The 26,863-nt window shown below is 40.0% G+C and overlaps 5 protein-coding genes across 5 annotated transcripts; 2 read left to right on the top strand and 3 right to left on the bottom strand.

Moving 5' to 3' along the window:
* Positions 1-744: 744 nt before the first annotated feature.
* LOC128256909 (larval cuticle protein 4) lies at positions 745-1,393 on the bottom strand. Its single transcript, XM_052987617.1, has 2 exons — positions 1,256-1,393; positions 745-1,198 (listed from the first exon to the last, which is right to left on the bottom strand). Exons 1-2 carry the CDS (start codon positions 1,265-1,267, stop codon positions 872-874), a joined length of 339 nt encoding a protein of 112 aa, XP_052843577.1. The 5' UTR covers positions 1,268-1,393; the 3' UTR covers positions 745-871.
* Positions 1,394-2,436: 1,043 nt separating this feature from the next.
* On the bottom strand, positions 2,437-3,106 carry LOC128256911 (larval cuticle protein 3). The gene is made up of 2 exons (XM_052987619.1): positions 2,950-3,106; positions 2,437-2,892 (listed from the first exon to the last, which is right to left on the bottom strand). Exons 1-2 carry the CDS (start codon positions 2,959-2,961, stop codon positions 2,566-2,568), a joined length of 339 nt encoding a protein of 112 aa, XP_052843579.1. The 5' UTR covers positions 2,962-3,106; the 3' UTR covers positions 2,437-2,565.
* An 808-nt stretch (positions 3,107-3,914) lies between these two features.
* Positions 3,915-4,633, top strand: LOC128256908 (larval cuticle protein 2). Its single transcript, XM_052987616.1, has 2 exons — positions 3,915-4,080; positions 4,143-4,633. The coding sequence occupies exons 1-2, from the start codon at positions 4,069-4,071 to the stop codon at positions 4,509-4,511; spliced, it is 381 nt and encodes a 126-aa protein (XP_052843576.1). The 5' UTR covers positions 3,915-4,068; the 3' UTR covers positions 4,512-4,633.
* A 2,048-nt stretch (positions 4,634-6,681) lies between these two features.
* Positions 6,682-7,392, top strand: LOC128256907 (larval cuticle protein 1). The gene is made up of 2 exons (XM_052987615.1): positions 6,682-6,837; positions 6,905-7,392. Exons 1-2 carry the CDS (start codon positions 6,826-6,828, stop codon positions 7,277-7,279), a joined length of 387 nt encoding a protein of 128 aa, XP_052843575.1. The 5' UTR covers positions 6,682-6,825; the 3' UTR covers positions 7,280-7,392.
* Positions 7,393-9,557: 2,165 nt separating this feature from the next.
* On the bottom strand, positions 9,558-18,029 carry LOC128256898 (COP9 signalosome complex subunit 7). Its single transcript, XM_052987606.1, has 5 exons — positions 17,748-18,029; positions 17,432-17,684; positions 10,207-10,427; positions 9,981-10,134; positions 9,558-9,852 (listed from the first exon to the last, which is right to left on the bottom strand). The coding sequence occupies exons 1-5, from the start codon at positions 17,931-17,933 to the stop codon at positions 9,830-9,832; spliced, it is 837 nt and encodes a 278-aa protein (XP_052843566.1). The 5' UTR covers positions 17,934-18,029; the 3' UTR covers positions 9,558-9,829.
* Between the last annotated feature and the right edge of the window lie 8,834 nt (positions 18,030-26,863).

Below are 26,863 nucleotides of genomic sequence, written 5' to 3'. Positions count from 1 at the left end.
CATAAACACTTTTATTTTCAACAACCTCTCCTGTTCCTCAATCGCAATCAATCATGACGTCCAGAAATGAATCCAAGTTTGAATATTTTATTTAATAAAATAGATCATTAAAATGAATGTCACAAATAAATAAATCGAATGGAAAAGGAATGACAACACATATTATAAAATTTTTTATTTAGCTGAAGAAAATAAAAATAAAAAAATATTGTGATATGTAATAAACCAAGTGTTCATCATAAACACTTTTATTTTCAACAACTTCTGCTGTTAACTTCCAAACGTTGACTTGGAAATATTTAGTCTTAATTAGCGTGTTAACTGCTAATCAATATTAACTTTTAAGCAAATTCCAGTTTTGTTGTTTTATAATTGCATAATCATTTGAAAACTAACACACTTAATGAACAGTAAATGTGCAAAACCTGCGAGTCAGTAGCATAAGAGCAGCTTTAGCTTAGTACTAGTTTTTGCATACCCTAAAATTGTAAAATTATTAACCTATGCTCTGAATTGGGAACTAAGTAATGGATATGTCAGTCTAATGAAACAGAGAATTAATTTAGCTCAAAGATCTGGTACTCCCTAAGTTAATCGCTAATTAGACCGGTTATTGTTAGCTTAGATCTGTCAAGAAACATCCAGACAGAGCGTGACAGTCTAGAACAGATTTTACTGTCTCGATGCAAATAAATCAGGAGACCCAAACAACTTGAATTCCCGATAAACACCTGAGTAAATAACTTTTTTGCCAAAGAATATCGAATTTATTTCACGACTCGATAGTCAAACTTTTTAAGTCAGCTTGCTGTTTTAAATTCTAAGCGTTGGATGGAGGGCCAGATCGTTGAGTCCTGGTCGGGTCGAGCGTCTATTCCTTGCTGGGATGGGCCTGGATGTAGGCGATGGCCTTGAGGATGGCCTCTGGGACTGGAGGGGGGGTGGGCAGGAGGTCGCTCTGGGGCTGGTAGCCGTTCTCGTCGGCCTTGTAGCTAACACGGACGTGCTCGCCCTCGGGGGAAATCCACTCGAAGACTCCGTCGATGTTTCCGTGGACATCTCCAGTGGCCGAAGAGGCAGATCCGTTGTCGAGGACCAGCTTGCTCACGAAGCCATCGTGGCTCACATCGTTGACCAGCTCCTTGACCTCGGCATTCTCGTTGGCGGCCACCAGGGCGGCAAGGGCGCAGACAAGCAGCTAGGATATTCCAGGATTACTCATCGAACTATCAGAAATCGATCTCCAGATACTTACGATCTTGAACATTGTGATTTGGTTTGATTGTCAGACTAGAGAACTCGTGGGACTGATGCCGATTGGGGATCGATTTCGCTTTTTATACGCAGAAGACGACCAACAAAACACGAAGCTGCTGCAACCCGTTTCTAATTAACATTTCGGCCAGCATAAGCCTCGTTAGGTTTTTCGGACTGGTTGGAAGTGACATGCCAGGGCGGTGATAAAAGTCGTCTGCTGCACTCTTTTTGCTTTCACTGGTCTATGCAAATTGCTACCGTAATTATTCTAAAAAGATTCTCAGAATATCGTGGCTTGAAAAGGTTAAGACCCACCTCCGTAGCGGAATCTTTCCATGTCTATTCATTTGAATAATTATCCAGACCATATAGATATAAGTCCGAACAGAGGGTAATTAAATAAATGCGTTATACGAATTTAAGACACTGACCGATTAATCAACTTCTTTGTGGAAGATCAATTTATATGGACATTTCTTAGCAATGAAACATTCTTCGCAAGCCCTTGCAAAGCATACTTTACAGAGTTTAAGGAAGTTTTTGATATTTAAGGTGTTGATTTTTCTTTTGGTCGGAAAGACCACGCCCATTCGAACGCTTACTAATCGCGAAAGTCTGTAATGTCACTCTGAGATATGACAGAAGCCAGTTATTAAGCTGTATATATTTATTCGGTCATTATAAATTGTTTCTTTCTATTTCAGAACTTGTCAACATAAATTTAAATTTTAAGCCAGATGGCGCCACCTTTAACCCGATTCTTTCCAAGGAGAATATTATATTTGAAATTTATAAGCTCATACTATATTTGTGCCTTGAGTTATTATGATTATTATTATTTCAGCTGATAGTTAGTACTTCCACCATCACCAAAGCGAACCGGAACTTTAATTAAAAAAATAAATGACCTTCAAAGGGGAAAAAGAATTTAATTTCAATTTTTTCTTTTACGTCCGGCGTTTTTATAGCGAATGAATGAATACATAATCAACTTTCGTGTGTAAGCGAATACATAAAATGTTGTTTACTCGTATTTCCCTATGTCATGAAAGGATTGCATGAAATGGCCATCGTATAAACCCACAGTAATAGTTGGGGCAATCGAGTAAAGCTTTTCTTCTAGATTATTTGTGAATTTTTAAGTTTAAAAAACAAATGATTTAAAACAAATTCGTATAATTCAGATTGCAAGTTTTAATTTATTTGGGATTCCCTTATTAAATATTCTTAAATCTAAAACAGCAAGTTAGAGTAGTCCACTTCAAACTAGCTGTTTCCAATCCATGAGTTTCTGAGTGACAGAGTCGCTTAGTTTTTGCTGGGGTTGGCCTGGATGTAGGCAATGGCCTTGAGAATGGCCGCTGGGATCGGAGGGGGAGTGGGCAGAAGGTCGCTCTGGGGCTGGTATCCGTTCTCGTCGGCCTTGTAGGCCACTCGCACATGAACGCCCTCGGGGGAAATCCACTCGAAGACTCCGTCGATGTTTCCGTGGACATCTCCAGTGGCCGAAGATGCAGATCCGTCGTCGAGGACCAGCTTGCTCACAAAGCCGTCGGGCAGCACATCGTTGACCAGTTCCTTGACCTCGACATTGGAGTTGGCGGCCACCAGGGCGACAAGGGCGCAGACAAGCAGCTAGGATAATCCAGGATTAAAAGGCAAACTATCCCGAAATCCGCAAGGAGTACTTACGATCTTGAACATTGTAATTTGGATTGATTGTCGGACTAGAAAACTTCTGAGACTTATGACAATCTATGCTCGAGTTTCGATTTATATATCTTAAAAAGCTGATGCAATTTGGTATTATAATTAAGTCAAGAAGATGTGGATAATAAAAATCGTCTGGCATGCAAATTAGCCCACTGTGAAGAGGCTAAGCACTTGAATGTATTTCGGAATTTATATAACGGCTATGCAAAGCAAATCGACCCAGACACAGAATAATTAAAAATTAAGAAAAATTCGTAACAAATAAAACATTTATTTAACACTTAAAAACAATGTATGTAGCATAGTTTTCGGAGCCCAAAATTGTCATATTCACCCCATGTGGAATACTTTGACAACTCTGGACAAAAGCTTTAAGCGGCTTTTAACTTAAATGTGAAAGTTTCAATTTAAACATTGTCTTCCAAAAGTTTTCCAAATAATAATTAATTTTAAAATTTAATTTTAACCATTTAAAACAGTTAAAACTATTCGTTATATTTTGGTTTTTAACCCTTTCACCATATTGGAACTAATTTTATACGGTTTCTTATGCATATAATGAAATTTTTAAATGTTTTAAAAAAGGAAAATGGAGTGACATAAGAAAGGTTAACCCAATTAGCGGAGATTATGCTAACTAAATTTCCTTCCAACTATATAAATATTGAGTTTTATTTCGGAAGATTGAGTACTGGACTTAATCGTTTAAGAATCGCATGACTTTATCTAATCTTTCTGACTTCGTAATCCAATGAAGGCTTGCCCAAGTCGAATGTCATCGATGGACACGGAATCCCAAAAACCCGTATTGCACTGCTCCTCAAAAAGTTCTATTGAAGCATGTTTCATTTCGGCATCTCTTCAAGAGCGCCGGACTTGTTTTTTGACATTTGTATCGCAGTGTCAAGCGGAGAATTTATGGGCTCTGCCTTTTGTTGGCATTATGGGAGCTTTGTGCACCCCATAACTTAAAATTGGCCAAATATAGGTAATTCATTTTGGCAAGCATTTCGGTTAGGAATCATATATAAAGGCTATAGCAGAGCAGAGTCAGTTATCAGTCAACGTTCGCTCTCGACCAGACAGAAATCAGCCAAAATGTTCAAGTTTGTGAGTGGCTCACAGGATAGTAATGAACCCATTATTTAACCGGATAACCTTCCTCCATCTAGGTGATGATCCTCGCCGTTGTGGGAGTGGCCACCGCCCTGGCCCCAGTGTCCCACAGTGATGATGTCCACGCCGATGTGGTTTCCCGCTCCGACGATGTCCGCGCCGACGGATTCGATGCCAGTCTGCACACCTCCAACGGAATCGAGCAGTCCGCCAGCGGAGACGTCCATGGCAACATCCACGGCAACTTCGGATGGATCTCCCCCGAGGGCGAGCACGTGGACATCAAGTACGTGGCCGATGAGCACGGCTACCAGCCCTCGGGCGCCTGGATCCCCACCCCTCCCCCAGTCCCGGAGGCCATTGTCCGCGCCCTCGCTTGGCTGGAGTCCCACCCCCAAGCCCCCGAGCATTCCCATCATCACTAAGACCCGTTACCCTGAACCCGGACCGCTCCACGGACTGTTCTGACGAAACGAATCTCCCTAGTTGTTTAGCTGTACTTCTTGACTTTCAAAAAAATACATGCACTTGCTTATAACAGTATAAACTGATTACATTTTTTATTTCTCATTTTTTGGATACCCTCGCAAATTTATAATTATAATATAACACTCCCCCAAGAATATATAAGTCGGAACGGGACGGATTGGAAGACTTTATCTGTAGCACCAAAAGAAACAATCAAAAAAAAATAAATAAACAAAGTAATAGCTTCGCTAGCTATGGATAAACTTTTCAATTTATTTATATAATTTTGTTAAAATGGGACAACGATATCAAATAGATTAAATAATTCAGCGAAAAATCGATTTAGCTTTATAGTTTTTAAATCGAATTATAGTCGTTATTTAGATTGTATTATTTTTGTTAAAGCTGCAGGGTATTCGGCTTTTCTAATCTTGTTTTAGAACGATTTCATTATGAGATTGTCTTAAATCTTTGCACATAAAATATATTAACATATTAACACATGGTAAGATTTTAATGCTGTTCGCCCTATTTTATTTATGGTCACCTGCCATTTGGTTGTCCAATATACCCTATACACCTATAGCTTAGCATTCCTCTGAAAAACGGTTCCTGTTTAGGCCAATCTAGGCTGTTTAGTATCTTGATGACATCTTTATCTGTTAACTCCGCTTTTTGGCAGCACTGTACCCGCACCACCTTTAGTTTTCTACACTTTGCATGGTGCACATCATGCAGTCAGTTTGGTGACAACATTCAGTAATTCACATCTGTAAGATAGTCAGTAAGACAGATGTACAGGCTTCTTGTCAAACGTTTATCTGGTTGTTTGCCAGTGCCTCGGACCATGGTGCAACTATTCAAGGTGGCCTCAACTTACGAGCTGCTCTCTTTTGAGGACATAATCGTTGCCAGTTGTTTGTCAATCGTAGGAAAGTAAAAGGATTGCTATATCTTTCTAGCGCTTGTCTCTGAAAAAAATTATCGTTATTAAAATCGAAAAACAATATTTTATTGCTGCCATAGAAACCGATCAAATAATTAAACTGAACATCATCATAGCTGCGATGTTTTTAAACATAAACATAATGTTATTAAGAATATTTAATTTTTCCAAAAGCTGCAAGGGTATATAAACATTAACTCGTCGAAGTTTGCTTCCTTTTTTTTTTTAATGGACTTTAAGAAAAATATGTTTTTGTACACAAAACGACATTAATTTTTACTGGTTCCCAAAACCAGAAATTTATTGGGTTTTTTATTATATATTAGTAGGGAGAGTCAGTATGCGGGCACATCTTTTGATTTAGCTCTGCCATATATTGTGAAACGAATAGTGTTATATACTTTTTGAAAGCTTGACATTTTAGCTTTAAAATGGAAACAAAAGGGTGGTTTTTATGAAATATACAACAGGTATGCAACTTTGTTTTCCTTTGTTATTAGAGGTTTCTACAAGTTGACCCAATTTAAATAAAATGATAAAGTTGGACATGGTTACGAAATGATGTTTATATATGCGGAACCTTTTTACATTTCATTTTTAAGGACGTCTTTGATCTTTTATTAAATTTTTATGATAAGAACCATTTTGACAATTGCCTTAACTTTCGAAGCTCCTTTAATTCATTCATTTATGTATTTTTTTTTTTTGTAAATAATGAGAAGATTTAGAGAATCAACAATTCATATCGTTTCAAAAACTCAAATTTGGCTAAAAACAAACTAAAACGCTTTTGCCAGTGGGTTTAAGGAAAGAGCGCAATGGTCAAGTTTGTACAACAGAAACAATAGTTAATGTTTGACAAGACATCATGTCCAAGAAGTCGGTGTTGTCTTTTGAAGTCGCTAGAGCTTCGATTTTTCAGAGAAGAATCTTGATGGCACTGCAAAAGTGGTTCACGGTTTGACAATGCCAATTCAAGCACATAGAGGGGAGTTTCTGGAGGGGCGGGGCGAACTCGTTTTGTTTTTGGTACCCGTTTGCCCCCTTATTGATGCGAGTGTTTCATTATAGCATCTATTAAGCGATTATATATAGTACTTATCCCGTTGTTTGGCATTTGCTAAGCTGTCGCCATGTGACGATGCTTTTTAATGGCAGTGGACGCATCCGCGAAGTCAACCCATAACTCAGAGCCCCAATTGAGTACAAGATGTAGCGATTTGTTTCGGGTTGACTCTGGGTGGGCAATCATATAAAAAGGCTTGGCGCGATCAGATGGAGTTATCAGTCAACGTTCGTTCTCGACCAGACAGAAATCAGCCAAAATGTTCAAGTTTGTGAGTTGAGCTAAGAGGACAATTAGTCCCCCCGAATATCGTACTCATGTCCATTCATTTCGTTCAGGTGATGATCTGCGCAGTTTTGGGTCTGGCGGTGGCCAACCCCCCGGCACCCCATTCCGTGGGACGTTCCGAGGATGTGCACGCCGACGTCCTTTCCCGCTCCGACGATGTCCGCGCCGACGGATTCGACTCTAGTCTGCACACCTCAAACGGAATCGAACAGTCCGCCAGCGGAGACGTCCATGGCAACATCCACGGCAACTTCGCCTGGATCTCCCCCGAGGGCGAGCACGTGGAGATCAAGTACGTGGCCGATGAGCACGGCTACCAGCCCTCGGGCGCCTGGATCCCCACCCCTCCCCCAGTCCCGGAGGCCATCGCCCGCGCCGTCGCCTGGCTGGAGTCGCACCCCCCGGCACCCGAGTACCACCACTAGAAGCCCTCTCTGAAAGCGGATCGCACCAAGGACTGTTCCCAGCATACCTTCGACCTACTAGTTTAAGCACTCTAAATGTTTTTTGAAATACATGCAATTGTTAACGGCAGAAACCAGATCTCGGCTTTGACATTGACTTTGGGCCTGGCACTCAACTGTAACGGTTTCGGACTCGGACTCGGACTCGTTCAACTCGTTCGACACCTCAGATTTACTCAGCTCTTTAGCATGCTAAAAACAATATGCTAATGCATTCGAAATCAATTAAAATGCAAACAATCGGAATGCACGTTCGTAGTATATTGGCAGCCTAAAAAATGGCAATGTACTTACACATATAGGGAAGAGTACATTTATAAAAAAAATTGGCTGAAAACTTAAACATTTTCCATTTGATGCTATTCATTGGTCTTTGAGGTGTGCAACTTATAAACAACTTTATTATAAGCAGCGATAAAGCACAAGTGCACTGGTAAAAAATACATAGAAAATTGAACAATTTCATGATAGAATCAATTATTTTTTCTAACGATTTAGAAAAATTATGAAAGTAGTAGATATAAACATGCCGCATAATAATTTTTAATCTTATTCGCATAGTAGATTCGAAGATTTTTAACCATTTTCATGTTTAATTTGAACATTTCAAGCTTCATTTTTATAAAAATTAATATTGAGTTTCATGCTAATAACTTTAAAACTCAAAGACGTACATGGCTAGATCGACTCTCCTAGTGATGCTGATAAAGAATATATATACTTTATCGGAAATGCCCCCTCAGAAAGGGGATAGAAATTAAAATAAGGGAATTAAGAATAAGGGAACCAAAAAAACCGATCCTTTAATACACTCAGCAATACAGTAACTCCTAACCTTTTTTAAATCATCATTATTAAAAATCCTTCATAAAAATGTCTGCAATAAACTTTCTTTGCCTTTGTTTAATATGCAGTTTCTAAAATTTAAAATTTTTTCCAAAAAGCTGGTTTTAAATAATTTGTTTATCACTAAAACTTGTTCCCAATATTCAGCATAAATTGAATCTGCCCTAGATTTTAATAGAGCCTGTCGAAAAGGCAACTTTAACAGAAACCAGATTGAAAAATAATAAAAACAATGTTAAAATAGAATAAAATTAAAAGCTGAATGCCAAGAAGCGCGAATATACAAAATGAAAAGGCATAAAGCTAAAATTTGTCGCCAAGCTGTTAAAACGATAATTTTAACTGTTCTTATTTCTCAATAACAAAGTTCTGAGTAACAAAACCAGTTAGGATCCGGAATGCGATTTGCATTAAAAGACCCCAATAGCCCCCATCAAGCTCATGGATAGCATATGGAGTGAGTCCCAACTGCAACTTTGTTTTAGATGAAGTTAGGAGACAACTTTGCCTCATTAAATATTTCCTCCCCTAACAAAACTATAGTTTCCCACAATTTACTTAGGTGTTACACAACATATCACAATGCGAGTAGCTCTAAGTGCAAACATGTGATTTAACAGTGTGCAAGTTAATACCAACAAATCGGTTTCCATCTCTCTGTAGACGTAATGTGGTTTCAGACAGTTTTCCATAGAAACAAAAGCATGAGATGTAATTAAGTAATTGCCACCCGAAATTACTCAAAGTACGGAAAATACTAAGCACATCTGACGCATTGCTTTATTGTTTTAAGGGATGTGGAGAAACCAAATAAGGAAGCCCGGGTGCATTTACAAAATTTGTAAACAGTTTGACTACTACTGCAGGGTCCTAATGAGTAGAGCTTTGTCCAGTGCAGCTGGTATCGTCAGTAAATAAATTTAGGTTTGCTCAGCAATGTGTATGCTCACTTACTCAATATGCTCGCAAAATTCCACTTCGCAAATTAATACCATTTATTTCCGAAAATGGTGCAAAAACTAGTAGTAACCGCAAAATTCATAAATCAATCAGAGCTGTGCGAATTCACCAACTGGGGTCGTAACTCAACGCAAACAAATCAAAAAATTATCAATACGAGCTCCTACAGTAGAAGTCCAATCAATTAATTTAATTCGCTGCAGGTAATTTACCACAAATAACACGACTGAACGGAAATATTTACAAATGTGTTAAGGGACCACAACACGCAACATATGTATAATTACACGTATGTGTCGAGTAAACATTTGTCTAAACCCAATTTATTTGGACATTAATTAAATGCCCATTAAAGACTTGCCCACATACACAAAGGCATTCCATTTAAGCGTCAAATCACACAGTTGGGGATAAATAAATAGTCTAATTAATGTGGGGTTTGATGTATAGTTTATATTATTACAGGTTTTGTATTTGTTATTAAATGGTGATCGATTTGATGCTAATTATGGAATCCGTTGCGAGGACAGGCGGCATTTGTGTTGGCGAATTGAAGTGAGTTCTGTTGCTGTCAGCCTGCGAGAAGAGTTCCTCACAAAGTCGGGCGGACCTGGCACCTGGCACTCAAGTGCCGCGTGGCGTTGCCTGCGACCGGGAGCTATGCCTGGCCCCTGACTCCTTCTCATCCGCCGCACCGGCCTCATCTCACTTGCTGAACTTCAGGCCAACTGCAACAAAGCGTGGGCAAAGACAATTAATGAGCACGCTTTCAACTAATGGTTGTGTAATGAAGCTTGTGCGGAGTGGCTTCGGTTCTCTGAAGCGATTTCTCCCATATTTCAGCTGAAATACCCACCTGCCGCACTGCGTGGATTCCTCAGCTTGGAAGGCTTTTTGCGTAGCTCCGATTGACCCAACCCACCACTTGTTCCCGGTCCATGGGTGTCGATTTGCATGCTCTCATCACTGTCCGAAGTCTGGCTCTTTAGCACCTTTTTCAGATTAATGAGCTAACAGGATTGGAAAGGAAAATAATATTAATAAAATCAATAAGGCCATTTTTTTTGTAAAAGGTAACTCACATCTTGTTCCACGCGCTCCTTGTTTATCAGCCTCTTGGATTTCTCGGCGTTGGCGTACTTGATCTGCATTTCGATGCAGTTGGAGACGCTGTCGCAGGAGTTGACCCAGGCCTGGAGGGTCTCCACGATCTGGCCAGTGTATCCTGGCGGAATGTCGCGACCCTGGGCGTAGTCCACCTCCAGAATGCGTGTGTTCTGGAACAGCTTTCCGTGGATGATGTCTGGGTGGAATATTGAAACGAAAATGAGAAAGTTAGCTTGCTCCCTCTTAGTGTTGCCCTCCTGCCTGCCTGCCGAAGCTTGTTGTCAACTTTATCTTGACTAATTGCCCGGAACTAAAAGTTTCTGAAATTGGCCGAAGTGTCGCTTGACCCAAGTGCCAGCTTTGGAGTGCACTCAAGGCCACTGCAACAAGTTCGCAATGGTGCCTACGGATGATGGAACACCTAATTGCTACAAAGGAATCCTCTGTAGCGGGAAAGCTGAAACTCTAATTCAGCGAGCACTGGTAACTGCCAGAAATATAATTCCTAAAAGCCTGTCTAACGAAAACATCAAGAAAATGCAAGTACTTTTAAACTTGTTGTGTAAGGTTTAATAACAAAAACTTGACTTTAAGTTTCTAGCAAAACCAAAATTCATATTTTCGAAATTAATGATTATTTCGAAACCCTTTTCAATCTTTTGTCTTTCGGAGCAATCGCTGCATACGCTCAATCAATTAAACTGATTAGAAAACTGTAGACAACTGCGAAAACAACAAATTCAAACTGGCTACAATCAAGCAAATGGAAGCTGTAGCAGTATAAATCCGCAAATTCGGACCACAAAATTTCAAATGTTGGGCAAATGTTGCGGTGACCGAAGCACGAACAGTGGGCAATTAAAAACTAACGATTTAACTTTTGTTTTCGATGATCTGGGGCATCTTTTACAGCCGAGTGGGAGTGGCTTAGAGGCGATTAGCTTTGTTTTCAGACTCAATTACCAAAAATACGGAAAATGCAATTTGATGCGATGGCCGACATCGGGAGTTGCTTGAGTAATTAATTTGAAATGGCCGCTCTGCGGGATTACAATTTATAACAAGCGGATGGATTTAAGAATCATGAATCGTTGCCGACAGAATTGTGAGTCTGAGTCCCATTTGAAATGCAATGTCCCGAAAACTCAATGACTTTACCCCGAACCCCGAAACGAACTGTGGCCCGAGGCTTTAACTTTTCCCGGCCGAGGAAGTGGCTAAGCGCCTCCTGCCTCCCCGCTAGCCGGTTTTGGCCATGGCTAAGCCCCAGTTAAGTCCTTGAGCGCTCTTTGCCTTTGACTTTACGACCACTTGTGTCCTTGAACGAGTGCACAGCAGCGGGAAGCGTCGGTGGACCAAGTTTCTGTGTTTATGGCACCGACTTTGGGTCATAAATATTCACTCAAATATGCAAGGAGATTCAATTTCTGCCATCCACTCGCTCCGTCGCCCAGCGATTTGGTTTGACAATTTCTCAAACACTTTTCTAATTAGCTTGAGAGCTGGCGCAAAATGCTTATTGATTTGACGCCTTCGAGTGCTCTGCGAATAATTGGAATACATGGCGAAACTCTGGATTCCGCTAGGGTGCGACGCCCAAGCCACAAGTGCTGTAAAATGCGTGCGGCTTTCCGGCGTTGACATGTGTCGTGTATTTTCACCCATCCAAAAAATGTGGGCGCCTGCTGTCGCGTGCGGAAAACTCAACGCCAGGACAATCAATCATGCCTACAGCTCCGCCCGCAAATTGCGCAAAAAGCCGTTGACGGACAGCAGAATGAATCTTCGGAGCGGAGCAGCAGAAGGCGATGATGTCAAACCGCCGACGGCTGCGGCACTGTGACGACCGCCGATGAAAATCAAATGGAGGCGGCCATCAAGAGATGAACAAAAAAGATGAATGAATGCATAAATGGAAGGCAGATTTATGGAATTTTGACCGCCAGTGCGATTCTTATGCAGTCACTATTTACAGTATCTTTACCCAAAAGAAGCAAAACGAATCAGTGCTACGAGTCCATAAATAATGTAGAGTAAAAACGCGAATTTTATGTCCAAAAGCTTATATATGAGCAACTGTATAACCTTGCCAAAAAATAGCAACACAGATAATCCGAATTCCACCCACATTTGTTTGCAATATTTGAATGAAATTGGTTGGAAGAGATTTATAATCATATGTGCCTTGAAAAAGAGGTTGGTAAACAGAAAATTCTATTGGACACAGCAGAATATTTCTATATCTATGTAAAATCTTGTGTGTGCAGTTATTTTATTATATATATTTTATTTTATTTAATATTTTATTTTAAAACCAAATATATAATTTTTAACATATATATTTTTTTAAACACCATTTTTCATTTTGTTTTTTTTGTTTAAATTAAATAACGCAGCACAAGGACTTCCCTATTTTGGGATCCGAGTTTATATCACTTATTTATTAAGCCCAACCAAAGGAGTCCTTCGGTATTGCTTTCTTTTTCTGAGCACCTGTCGCTGACAGCTTTGCCAACTCTTTAGACATTTCCCCACCTGCCAGCTGTACCAGCTAAATAGAAGTTATTAATTGAAAATCTTCACAAAAATTGAACGACAGCAGCAGGCAAGGACAATGGCACGTGATAAAATTGGTAAAAGGGAAAAACCACCCAAAAAGTGTTGCCAATTTAGCTTGACACAAGTTGAGTCTGTCTGAACATAAAATTGATTTAAATTAAATTTTGCGATTGTTTGTTTCAAACAAAGGAACACCAGTATTGCCAGCAGTTATCTGGAACCAATGAAACATAGAAACGTTTGTTTGTTTTGGTTGGTACTTTTGTTTTACATTTCAGGTCTTTTCAAATGAAATTTTAATGTACTAAACAATTAATTGACTCGTATCATTTGGTGGAAAAGAGTTTGTAAGATTCATAAAAACATCTTTTGCTCTAAGTAGGAAAATGTATTATTTATTGCATAAGCTACATCTTCTTAGTAATTCATAATGCTCGAATAGCCCACTTTCGTCAGCTCTGAAACCACACACTGCACAGTTCACCACAGGCGAGTGGGCTGCAAACTTTTGTCATCAATATGAGGCAGTGGAAGGCAGCGGGAAAGTTTTCACCTAAAACTGAATAAGTGCCCTACGCAGCCACCCACAGACACCAGCCCTTTCAAAAGTTTTGCCGACTAACCCAGTGCATTGGGCCTTTGGCGCCGAAAACTATGCTATCAAAAGCAGACGCGCAATCTGAGGGTCCTGCGGAGTAGGAAAAGTCCTGGTTTACCGCCATAAGGGCAAACTATCTCCGAACTGCGTCATTTTTGAGTAGTCAGCTTTGTGGCAGAACGGGGGCCTTTTCATTTAGGTAAACTGGCCTTTGATGTAACAGCTTTTCAGCGGATTAAAACCGATTTCATGCAGTGCTCCAGCCATCGGCATACTGTTAATTAACCGATTGCGAAACTGGTTTTTACACTTTTTGCGGCACGTTCAGCAAATGTTATGCACAAGTGGCCTGCGCTTACACTTTATCACGTGCCGTCGTCACCAAACAGAATCATCCTGCTTTTCTCTGAGTTGCAAATTTCTCAACCTAGCGGAAATGCAAGTTCAAAGGCAGCGTTTTGAGAACCCTGAATTATGCAAAACTTTTCTTTGACACACAAAAGAAATTAAAGAGCTGGCGCGCGCAAAAAAAAATTAGAATCAAGCAGGCGCGACAAGTTCTGCAATTCCCAGCAACTGTAGAACACAACAAGAAAACTAAAAGGGCGCAGCCCAAGGGGAAAATCCGTGGCACTGCTCCCAAATGTGGTTGCGTCGGGTTTATGAACATGTTTCGCTTAATTCCCAGGGATACTGGGAATTCTATTGCTGGTGCACGGGTATTCGAGGCAGTTGGGAAAATATTCGGAGATGGCGAGGATATTAAAAATCTAGTTTAAGAGCAAATCCACAAAATGCATGCTAACAGCATTTCTGGGAATTTTCAATGCTGCAGTAATGTGCGGAAGCATTTGTTACAGGATTTTAAGTTTCTCGGAATTTAAGTAAGCTTCTCATATTTAGAGTTTTGTAGCGTTGGAAATAAATGCAATTTATGTTATTTCTATTTACACGCAGAGTCCTTTAAAGAATACCAACCAATTGGTATGAGTAAAATTTTTAACTAATTTTATGGGAAATTAGTCGTTTTTATGAAACTAGGTAGCAATTTACTTAATATGTAAGAGAGTAAAGGATACATTATTTAGATTTTGAAATTTTTTGGTCAATTTGTTTGTTTATAAATTATACTAATTTTATTAATTACACTATCCGCGTTGCTGCAATTGCCATACCAGTTGCATTTCTTTGTTTGTTCTAACTGACATTACGTATCGTGTAAGTAAAACTAAAAGACCATTGCGAAATGTCTACAACTGAAAATACAAATGCTTGTTTCTCAAAAACATTTATTGCACTTCAAATCTACCACATCAAACGGTGAGGGTGATTTTCTTTTACAGGACCCTCCTAATTACATATATCTATTATGCTCTCCGAGTCCTACGTTAAGCCGAATCAATCAAGAGCTGGCACGCTAATGGAACCAGCCGAAATAAACTTCAAGCGAATTTCAATTATAGAAGGCATTTAATTACCATATCCCCATTCCCATTCCCATCCTTATCCCCATGCCATCGTCCTGCGAGACAAATGATGCTCTAATGGGATGACCTGGAATCGCGGCCGAGGGAACCGCTCCACCTGCCCGCCGGCTAATGGCTGCCCCCGTTGCCAACTACATTAAATTGCGATGTCAGATTACGGCGCCTAATAGAACGCAATGATTTCGCATTCCGTCGAGCACTAGGCATCAGGCATCAGGCATCTGGCACTTGCCCTCCTGCCACGCGAAAAGACGCCCTAATGATGGCTATCATAACATAAATCTTGGCTGGAGCGGGGGAATTTATTTGTCTGTTCATCGCCTGGATTTGGAAAGCAATTAGGAGGGCCAGGTGAGGCGACGTTCTGATCGCTGGTCCGGGGGGAGCAGTTATTAATGGGACAGATGGCGTTGAGTTGTCACTTTATTTGCTTACATAATGGACGGCCAAGACTCCATTAAAAACTGCTGAATGATATTTGCTTTCGCCTGCCCTCAAATATTTTCCGGCCCCCATGTTACGGTCCATGTTTGGTTTGTGCTATGCATCGAGTGGACACTTGTCGGAAGCCGCTTTAAACCCACCTCTAACACTGACCCAAAATCCGCCCCAAGGGTTTGGTTTCCTGCCCCCATATTATGCAGCCTCAGTTTGTTTTCGTTTCGGCCCATAGATCACGGCAAAAGCTCAAAAATCAACAGCACCAACAAGTTTAGCACCGCATTCGAGGGGCGTAAGTATGCTTACACGAGCGTTGTTTCCGAGTGCGATGTTTGGGCCCCGGCTTCTGGGTGTTGCGTTTGATTTACGGCTTTCGGCAGACATACGCAGATAGAACTCGGAAATACAAGTGGAAAGCCTGTAAATTATGCAGTCAGTGCCGTCGGCAATGATACATTGTAGGAATAAATCCGATAGCTTGCACTACATCGAAAAGCATGTTATTTGCCAAGTTAATCCAAACGCAATGTGCCATTACAATTCAGCAATACGAAACTCATCGTTTGGAATAATCAACCATTTAATCGTATCTCTTTCTGATTTGGCAAAACTAGTTTTGCAATTTAATTTAATTTTAAATACTTTTCAAATCCCTTCAAATTAGAAAAGTTAAACTTTACCGAATTGACCTCCCACACTAGCGACTATTTCAGACTATTTCAAGAAGTGTTCCGCTAACTCTAGACCTAAAGTCAACTTTTTATGTGGCAATTAGGGAAGTTTGACTGTAGGTCGGCCAGCGAAGCAAGAGCCGAGAAAGGAAATCATCGAGGCAAAAGTGTTCATCCAGCTGACGACGTTGGCAGCCGTAAAAACAGTTTTGCCCCAGGGGTTGAGCAGAGGGGAATCAACTGGTGGGGCGCCAGTCCGACTGGCTTAATGAATCTCACTGAGCATAAGCCCAGTTCCTCCGTCCAATTGTTTTCGTTTTCCAGGATGCGCCAGCTGTCTCAGCTAATCAAGTGCATTGCCAAAGGCTGGCGAATGGTTTCCAGGAATGGGATAGGTGGTGCTGTTGCTGGGGCTGCTATTTGGGGGGTGGTGCTAGGTGGCAATGGCTTTGCGACTGCTTTCACAGCTGCTAGGCCGCCGGCGCGGGTGTAGAGCCACTCAAAAATGCTAATTGAACGACGGAGTCGTTCATTCGTCGGTGAGAAGTAGGATTAAATTAGCATTGATTTAATAATGCAAACTACGATGGGGAGGCAGAGCAATGAGGTTTCTCAGCCAAACACTGAATCTTGAAAACTTCTGGCTTGGAACTATCAACCGTAATAAACTGACTGTTGAGTTCAACCTCACAGATTTGCTAATAAACTGACTGTTGAGTTCAACCTCACAGATTTGCTATGAATTAATTTTAACAAGAAAAGTCCAAGAAACATCTTTCAAGCGAAAGTAGGACAGTTAATATAAAGAATATAGAATATAAAGCCTTTTTGAAAATTTTAAGCATTTAGGAACGTTTTTATAATTTCACACTACAAAAACAAACAATTTTAATACTCTTTGGCATTAAACAATGAATTCGGAGAGGTACTTTACCGCTAACACCATAAGCATTTGAAAACAACTACCCAAACAAAATATAAGGAGATTCTCACAATTCAAAGCGCAATTAAAGTAATACATTATATCCTTTAAATTGTATTAAATTATATTTAAGTTTAGAAAGGTGTTTGCCTTCTAAGATCCTAAGTGGGCTTTAAAGTGCGTTTTAAATTGTGTAAAATGTTTTATAACATTTACATTGTGACTAGTGCAGTTGGAATAAGCTGTATGCGTGTAGCACTAGAGTAAATAAATAATATTAAAATAAAAAAAACATAAATCGGGCACAAGCTAGAAGAATTTCTGTGTATTCTTAAAGGAACCGTAAATCAGTGTAAAAAGTTATTATAGATGGCATGGTGTAAACCATGCTCTTAACTGACTATAACTTTTGGATATGTTTTCCCCTGATTAATTCCATTATATCAATAGGGAATAAAAAAAGGCGGAAGAATATTCTTTTGGAGGCTTTTTCAAGAGTCCCAAGTTCGTGCCCAGGCTCACCTGCGTAAATGGCCTCGATGATGATGTCCTCCAGGTGACGGACGTTGTCGATCTCCAGTTCGCTAAGGAGCAGGTCGTAGGGGATGCTCTTGGCCTTGATGGCCAGTGAGACGATGGTCAGGTGCTGCAGCTTTTTCTGCATGGCGGGACTCAAATCAATGTATTTGTCCGGCTGAGCGCGGTATTCCTTGTAGGTTCCGTAGGCAAAGAGGTTAAGGGACTCGAAGTGCTTGGCATTCGGACCGTCCTTCAACTGCGTTTGGATGGGTTAATAAAGTGTCATGGAGCCAGCATAGGTTTAATTGATGCAATTTACCTGCGATACGGAAGGTTCCGCAAGTAATTCGCCGAAAACAAAGACGTTTGGGGCTTCCAGGGCCTGCCGAATCACGTCCAACAGGGCGGCACCTTCGGCTGACTTCGCCAGGACGCAGAACTTCTCCAAAAAAGTCTCCTTGCTCTTGCTCGGCTCCTCGTTGCCAAGCAGCATGTCCTGTGTCATTTTGGTAGCGGTAGTTTGCCGAATTTACGCCGATTTTCAAGATTGTTTTGTTTTTTGCAAGAACAAGCATTAGCGGTGGGAAAACTTCGATGCCAACATCGGTGTAAGCGATATTTTCAAAATATCGGTTCTATCGATGTTTGGTAGCGATCATCGATGTTTTACCATCTCTAACGAAGAAATGTTAACTTTTCACTCCACTTCTTGGCACTGGTTTCACTCCATTTGTTGAATACCCTTTGTTTAATTTATTAACTCCTGGTAAAATACCATAACTATTTAACAGCACTCATGTAAAAAACGTAAACGATGTGATCAATTTATTTGATTTAATCATTTGGCCACAACTATGCTTACAGGCAGTGATTAAGCCAAAGCCTTTGACAAAGTAAAAATAGGCCTAGTATAGTATAAAGTATAATTAGGCCTACCTTTTGTTTCGTTGTGTCCTTAGCTACAACAATGTTCAGCTCGTGAAGCTTAAAAATAATTAAGCTAATATGTCAATTCATGCAGATAAATAAAATTTTTTAACCAATATTAAACTATTTAGCCAATTTATAAATCATATTTTAAATGACACATATATAAGCTGGAGTGTACATATATAATACACCATATACGGTCACATCGACGTCTTGCCAAAGCTGACTGCTGTGAAAATGGGCGGCAATTTTAAACGGAAGGAAATTTCATTGCAACTTGTTGAAACTTATTTTAAACTTAAAGTTTCCGTAACCTAAACCACAGATGCAAACCCTTTCATTATGCTTATGATTATTTTATGTTCTTCAGTTATATCCACTTCATCCACTCATTGTTTTTTCAGATAAGAGCCAGCCATTTACACTCACCTCTTGAAAATGATTGGTCATTATGCTTTAAGCCGGGCAGACTCATTTTAAAACACTTTTCGCACAACATTCACTCCGCCAGCACACCCAGACACACCCCCTGGGGGTATTAAAAAAAAAGGAAAAAAACGAAGAAAAGGATGAGCCTAAAAAATATATATTCTTGAGCCACTTCGAGCTGCCAAAACTTTGCTCCAGCCACACTTGTTATTATCGCTGTGGGGAATGGGCGGATATAGAAATACAAAAGAGGCGCAGGGTCAAAGTTGAAAACCCTTTATTGTGTCTGGGGGGTTCGGCCAGGGCGTGGGTGGGATGCCACCCTCTCTATACGAGATTCGCCTGCTCATCGATTATGAAAAGTTAACTAAAGGTCAGAGCCCCTTGGGAAAGCACACAGAGATCTCCGGAAAAAGGTGAGCCGAAGCCTTAAAGCCACTTTGTCAGTTTTAAAACTGCCCTTCACCACACACTGTATCCATTATCACGACACACTTTTTGTTGTTTTGCTCAGCTTTTCAGATGCCTCTTACAACGGCGGACACTTGAACAGAAATTGACCGGACTGTTTCGCAATTTTTCCAATTGGATTGGCACGCCTACCCAAGCCACAGCCCTCCAACATTTTATTGGATTTGCCAAATTTTGCCAGTACGCCACCATTACAAAATTGGTTGTGATTTTGTTTCCGTTTTGCCAGTTGTTCGGCAGTGGATTTCCTTTGCGCTTCGGGTCGAACTAGTGCATATACCAGTACCGGTACCCGAACTTTTTCCTGCGGTGACGGCCACCGGAATTGCATCCGTGATTAGTTTGCCATGTGCGTTTGAAACATTTTCGGACTAATGCCAAATCACAATGCCTTCGCTTCTTTCGCATTTTGAGGCCTGCGTGTGCAATGTTTCGCCCATCGTGGATTTTCGCTTTTAAACCGTAAAAAACCCCTTGGGCCATTCTTGCGAAATGGTTTGGTAGATGGACCACTAATGGTCAGCAGGGTGGTACAGCAGTTATTGAAGAAAAATATTATTCACGCCAAAAAGGATCTTATAATTTGCCATGGTAGAGAAATTATGAAATTTGCTAATATATTCAAAAATTGTATATGATTTGAGAAAGAGAATAGAAGACATTATTTGATAATAAATTCATTACTTTTGCATTAAGACTACATAAAATGGTTATAAGAAACGAAAATTAATTGCCTACAAAGTGGAGATTTTAAAGGCAAACAACAGTTGATTTTTATATACCTTTTGAGAACCTGTGCGCAGGGTAAACTACTGTGGAATTACCGCTTCGCAGCCGATTTTCACATTTTTGGAAAGCTCTTTGTCATGCTCGCAAACTTTCCTCGCTCAGCTTCATGTTCTGCTTTTTGTGGATTTTACTTTGTCATTAATTTGACGCACAATGAGTCGGCAGTTGGCAGGTTGTTCAGATGTTTTTTCTGTTCAGTTTTGCCGGGATTTCACTTCTATTTTCGAGATTACTGAAAGAAGGCTTTCAATTTAATTTGCGGCTAAAGCATTGCCGTCATTTGCGAGATTCACATACCCCTCATCCGCTTGACACTAAGCTTCAAAATTAATTACACTATTTCACTTTCGAATCTATCATCGGCCTGCACATGAAAATCCTCTGTGGAGTGCGCCCATGCCACGCCCCGACAATTTGCTTACTAGCCCATAAAAATGTATGAAAATAATATATAAAAACAGCTCTAGGGCGCCCAAATGGCCACATAAAAGAACTCAGCTCTGCGAACGCGCCCCGCATGCAAATGTCTGATTCCGACACCGCACTGTTATACGCGTATAACAGTGTACTAAAACGTATCATTGCCCCCGCCTCGGGATTTTGGCCACCAGCTGTGGCCTTCACTTTCGCGTTTGCCTCGCCTTTGGCTTATCATTTTTTATCGGCAGGACAAAGACTTGACCTTCCCAGTGAGTTTGTCGCTTTGCTCATTAGGACTCAAATTGCTTTCTCTGCCTGCGACTGTGTGTGTTTGGGCACTCAAAAAAAAGCAAATGAAGAAATTGGACAAATGGGGAATGCATAAATAACTCAAACAGCAGAAGCACATTATTAAACTGTTTTTGAATCAAAAAGTACTTAAAAGTACCAAAATAAAACATTATAAATTTATAATTTCTAGTTGCTATTTTGTTGAAAATGTATTCTGCGATTTGTTCTTGTTAATAATATGGAATGAAGCACTAAATCAACAAATTTAAAAAAAATTATTTGTTACAATCGTGGTAGTTTATACGAAGAATGATTATTTTTATATTTCAAATTATATTTAATAACTACATTGTTGGTGGAAGCTAATAGGACATTGACTTTACTATCGTTATCCCATTATTGGGAATAACAATAACTGTTAGGCAACCATTATGTGTTACATTCGTAGTTTAAATTAGTTCGAAATCGCACTACAGAATGATTATTAATTAGAAATGTGGCTTGCCAATTAGCGTTTCAACTACTTTTTTTCTCAATGTTTTTTGCCTGCTATTATTCGGCTTACTGAACGTATTGTTATTACTGCTGAGGCAGTGGGTCCGGTCCGCTTATCGATGCAAATGACAAGCGGCCGGAATACTTGTACAACTTGTCCCATTTTCCCGGAACGATGTTAACTTGACCCAAATCCGCTAAACAATTCCACAGACCCTGCTGGCCAGGGACTTAGGAAAAATGCCGTACAGAAATACTTGGTATCAAACAAGAGAAATGAAATCGCTTCATTCAACGAATGCAGTTAAATGTTGCACAAAAACTGATGATAAAAATTCCCTTGCCTGTGACAATTTATCAAGGATTTTCTTTTACAGGCAAACTTTGTTGCTATGAGCGGAAAAAAAGGGAGAAATTACTATGGCGAAAGGGAAGTAAAGTAAAGCAAAGTATAAATGCAATTTTGTATAAAGTTCTCGGACGTGGACAGCGAAAACTAAATGGAGATACGAAAAGAGACCTAGATAGTTAATTTGAATAGGAAATTTCCCAGATATCTTTTCAAATAAACATCGAGTGCCTCAATTAGTCGCCAGAATGAAAGCAAACGTTCAATAGAATTGCAGCGATAACAATGTCAAATCACATTTCGCAACAGCGCTCACATGAGGCACACACAAGTCCACACAACCGCAAACAGGATATGGAAAAATCAGCAGCACAATTCCAAATCTATTCGAGCATGGCATATTATTAGAACGCTTTTTGTTCATTGGCGACAGCGAGGGGGAAAAATGGGAGGAAAACTACTTGGCATTGGGGACGAAAAAAAACAAGGATATAAACCGATGTTGACGTGTGCCAGGCACAAGGATAACGGGTGCTGGTTGCCACAACCGATGAGCAATTTGGGGTTTTGCCAGCCCACTTGTTGCCAATGCAATCAATTCAGCTTGTCGCAAATTATTTCGAGACACAACACGGGCCAAAAACGAGTGGGTCCTTTTTTGTAACCAGAGGCAACAAATTCTCAATCTTTTGATTTGATTTTATATGTTACTACTCTAGTGGGCCCATTTCTGTTGTAAAATAATTAAGAATTTTTATTGTTTTTGTAGGCACTGACTACCAAAAAAAAGGTGCAATAAATTTAAGCTAAAATTTAAGCTAAGACCGATAAAGTGTTAAAGGCTAACTAAAAATCCAAAATACCTTTCCTTGCGAAACTAAGCTGATTCTGCTTCTAAAAGTAAATGGAATACCAAGCTTCTTGTTAACCTTTTTTACATGCTTTTACCCTCTATCAGCTAAGCTCCAAAGAGGCTTCGGATGGCAGTCTATACCTTAATTTATCAAATGTTTCTGCCGATACCCTATCGACATTTTGTTATTCATCGCAGTTTGAAGTGCAACCGGTAAGCACTTTCACTTTCACTTTCCACCTGTCAGTAATCGTAATCCATGCTGCTGGAATGCTGAATAGCCGAAAAGCCGCTTTTGTCGTGTAATCGAGAACTTAAACATTTAGAAAATGGCTGGGGAGCTAAGCCGACGACCGGGCCATCAATTTCAATCTGCATTCGTCTATTTTTGGGCGCATGTAAGCACCTGACAATGTTGGGGATGTACGCCGGGTTTGTAGGCAGTCCACGGGTTTTGGATAACGAAAATGATGAATCTGTTTTGCCGCTGCCGTTGCCCCGCACAACAAACAAGCTGGCCGTCATAGAGCAGGAAGCGTGTGTGAGAGCGTGTGTGGAGCATTATCCCGCCGGAGGAGCGAACAAAAAACCTATCAAAACAAACGATAATGCCAGGGCTTGATGATGAGCAGGATACGGATAATAGGGATGTCGATGCCATTAGGAGGCCAGGGCCAAGACTCGGAGTCAGGGATGGTTCCCGCCTCGATGATGTGTTGATTGCCCCCAGATGAGCCGAGTCGATTGGTCAGCCGGCAGTAAAATCCCGCTGCATGTGTATCCGCTCATAAGGGCAGAGAAATCAAATTAAATCACGTTGAAATGGCATACTAAAAATGTGGGGTTTCATGAAGTCTGCCACGTTAAAGATTCGAGCCATTATCCGATCAATTTCCATTCCAAGTCGAGTTCACCCTCCAATTAATGTTAATTAGCCCGTTTTTGTGTAATTTGCCGCGCACTGGGAGTTTTAAGCTGTTCGACAATTTCGATGTCAATGAGTGTTCGCGAAACCTTTGTCGGCTTGAGCCCCGGCCCGATTGCTCGTCGAGATTTTGGCATTCGGGGGCCCAGGACTCGCTGCCATTCATCGCAGCTCATTAGCCAGGCAATGTGTTGCCCTCAGCGGCAAATTAAACTGGCCAACAACGGTCGATTTTCCATTCATCTTCGTTTCATTATGTTCCTTGCGAGCAGCAGATAACCCAGAACCAACCTCTACCTCCACCTCCACCTCTGCCGCCTCTCCGCCACTCCGCCCCAACTGGCCGCCATTGACAAATTTATTTATTAACATTCGAGTTCATTAAACCAAAAGCAGCAGCTTGGCACAAAATCGGCTGGCTTACACACGCTTGGCTGGAAGTTTTCGGCCAGGCGCATAAATCATTTGGCCGTCGATGGATCCGTGCTATAAGCCTCGCCATCTTCGTCCTCGGATCGGGGCTCTATCATTTTCATTTCTGGGACCCACCGCCAAACTTTTTCGAGGTCTCGCCGCTACAAACAAAGTAGTTTTTAAAGCTTTCCCGTAAATTCTTTGACGAGGGGCCACAACAACACCACGCGGTCCGCTTAATCCATAAAGATTTATTTGTCGGGCTGCAGAACAAACAGATTTTTCTGCGCCTCCCCTCGAGTGGCCAAAAGTTTTTTAATTAAATTTCCACCAAATGGTGGATGTGTAAGAGAGGCATGTTAAAGTTTTTTTGTACATTAAGGTCGTCCTTAATAATCTAATTAAAGGAGTTCCGCCGTGTCATCCTGTGGGGATGAGTTTGCTGGATTTAAGTTCAGTTTTCGAAATGCTTACAACGGAATTTTCAATTAGTTTTTGTAAACTTAATTGCATTTATCGTAGAGCTTTAATAAAACATTTTACGCCACACAGAGAGCTAAGCAATTATTTGATGAACATTTTGGCTAAAAGCAAAATTTTGTAAGCGGGGAAAATTGCAAATTTTAGAAAACAATTTATTTTGGCCACATTACAACGAGGCTAAAATCGGCTAACACATTTTAATTGTTAAAAACCCTTTTGGGTTTGTCTAATTGAGTGAAAACACACGGCCGTGGTCGATTTGAACACTCCACCATTGCCATTAATTGTTTTATCTGATTAGAGCTGCATCTGAATTATGTATGAGCTTTTGATTGGCAGCTGAACTCTACTCTTGGACCCAGGGCAGTTAGCATCCAGATGTGCATATTTGGTGGCCCATTATTTGTTATTAGCAAGCAGAACATAATGCTACATGGCTGGATTGAAATTAATGGATCCGTGTGCACAGCTATGCTCATGTTATTGAAGGGTTAAGCGCAGAGGGAATTGTGGCATCCATTTGAATGAATCAAGAACTAATAGATTAGTCAAATATTTATATTTGCAGTGCTTGCTTGACATTGTCCTCTTAAAACTCCATACAAAAATTAATTTAAAAAATGTAGTATTTTTGTCTAGTATAATTGTTTTTTCTTAAGCCAAAAACTAAACACTAGTTGGTTCAACTTGGATAATCTTTCCACGCCCGTAATGATCAAGTAACGGTTATTCTTGGAATGCTTATGTTAGGAAATCAATAATTTAATTTAAGCATAAGCAGAACTGTACATAAAAAATGATATAGGCAGAAAACTGGTAAAAAGCTTGTTATTTTTAATTGAGTTCAATATCGCTTGCTTTTATAGTTTGTATATTTTAATCCGATTTTGTGGTTTTGTAATAAACCAGATGAGTCAACATCATACATTTACCCTAAGATATCAAAAAAAATTAATTTAATAATTGTATTATGCCACAATAAATTTATTTATAGTGATTATTGCCGTTAAGAGTCTTTGTAATGTGTTGGCCTAAGGCTTTAAAGTTTGTTTAAATTACCTTTATTTTTATCTCTTTTGAATTCTATAGTATTAAATAAAATTTTTTACCAATTTTACAATGATCGACATCGATCATTTCTGGAGCAAAACCTAATAAGTAAACCTATTTAATAAAAGTCCTACGTATAATTTTATTGTAAAATAAGTGATTACTAACAAGGATTTGATTATTTTATATTAATTTATTGAAATGCCAAACTCTTTTTGACTGGCAAAGCTTAAGTAAATTTCAAGACGTTAAGAGCTTTGTCCCAAAAATATGGTATTCGTATTGGCTAAAAAAGCTTTGCAATGTGGATGGTATGTTATTATATTGCAGTTAAACTGTTCGAAATGGCTGTTAATGCTATTAAATGTAAGAATAAATTCGTCCATTTAAATTTGGAATACAATTCTAAACTTTAACTTTAATAGTCTTGAAGTTAAAAACAAAACGCTTGTGAATAAAGGTGTTCGGCATAAAAACTAGGCAGCAAATATGTCCCAAATCCAATAACCATCCAGTTGTATGCATCTTTTTATGTCAAAATATTTTTTTAATTCAGTTCGATGATTTTTGCATTACCGTACGCGCTCTTGTTTGTCAAGCATCAATAACCGCGGGCAAACAAAACGAAGCTGGGGATTATGCTGATGGCTCATTCAATTAATTTAACAAGGCAGAAAATAAACACCTGCACAAATGCTGGAATTCAAATGTTGTGAAACTAAGCTGTAAAATTAATTTATTAAATCTAACGTACTGGATAAATGCTTACAGTGGATAAACAGGTGCAAACACATAATAGTATAAGCACTATTTAGCTTGTAAATATTTTAATTGCTGCTGGCATTGTTTAAATGGGGACCCTTGAATTATTCACTGGTTTAGAAACGAGCATCAATTAATTATCAAAATTAAATGGTTGTGATGAGGAAAATTCTTTTGGTCAAGGAATAACTAAGAGAAACGTTAAGCAATGATTTGTTTGGTTCAATTTGCCCATGAGCAGCCAATAAACATTTGTAAATATTATTTCTCTATCAAATTCGGCAAATTGCTTTAACTTGATTTGTACTACCTTAATCTAACCATTTAAGCATATTTAATCAGCAAAATTGCATTTCATGACACACCATCAATGTCAATAGCCGCACGAATCCAAGTCTATTGGTTTGACAGCAAATGACTTGGGCTGCATTCATAACTCAGATGGCAAAAGAGTCAACTCAGGGCGTCGGCGAAATAAAAGCAGAGTGGTGGAGTGACCCTGAGCCACATTTGCTAACCGAGAGCGCAGAAATGTAGCCAGTGGTCAAGTGAAAGGTGTCAGCCAACTGGGGTACAAGTACGTGATTTTAATACTTGGCCAAATCACCACAAGCGCCATGGACCACAAGCCGAGCTGATGTTTGGATTTCGGTTTTCGGGCAGCGAGTCCGTAAGCGGCTTATGCAAAATACCGATTCGGGGCTGGGGATCGATTTAAAATCGAGTGTAGCGTTTTACTTGCTCTGTGGTTTGCAGTGCAAGCGGCCAGAACAA

Source organism: Drosophila gunungcola (assembly GCF_025200985.1).
Source record: "Drosophila gunungcola strain Sukarami chromosome 2R unlocalized genomic scaffold, Dgunungcola_SK_2 000030F, whole genome shotgun sequence".
Taxonomy (NCBI): Eukaryota; Metazoa; Arthropoda; class Insecta; order Diptera; family Drosophilidae; genus Drosophila; species Drosophila gunungcola.
The sequence above is the reverse complement of the archived record's forward strand: the minus strand, read 5'-3'. Positions and strand labels throughout refer to the sequence as shown.

What these genes read in the sequence shown, in the direction of transcription:
- LOC128256898 (XM_052987606.1), bottom strand. Translation starts at nt 17,933, where the DNA reads ATGACACAGGACATGCTGCTTGGCAACGAGGAGCCGAGCAAGAGCAAG. An exon ending in CATCGAGGCCATTTACGCAG is followed by an intron (nt 10,428 to 17,431) that starts GTGAGCCTGGGC and finishes TATTCCACCCAG; the next exon opens with ACATCATCCACGGAAAGCTG. An exon ending in AGGAGCGCGTGGAACAAGAT is followed by an intron (nt 10,135 to 10,206) that starts GTGAGTTACCTT and finishes CAATCCTGTTAG; the next exon opens with CTCATTAATCTGAAAAAGGT.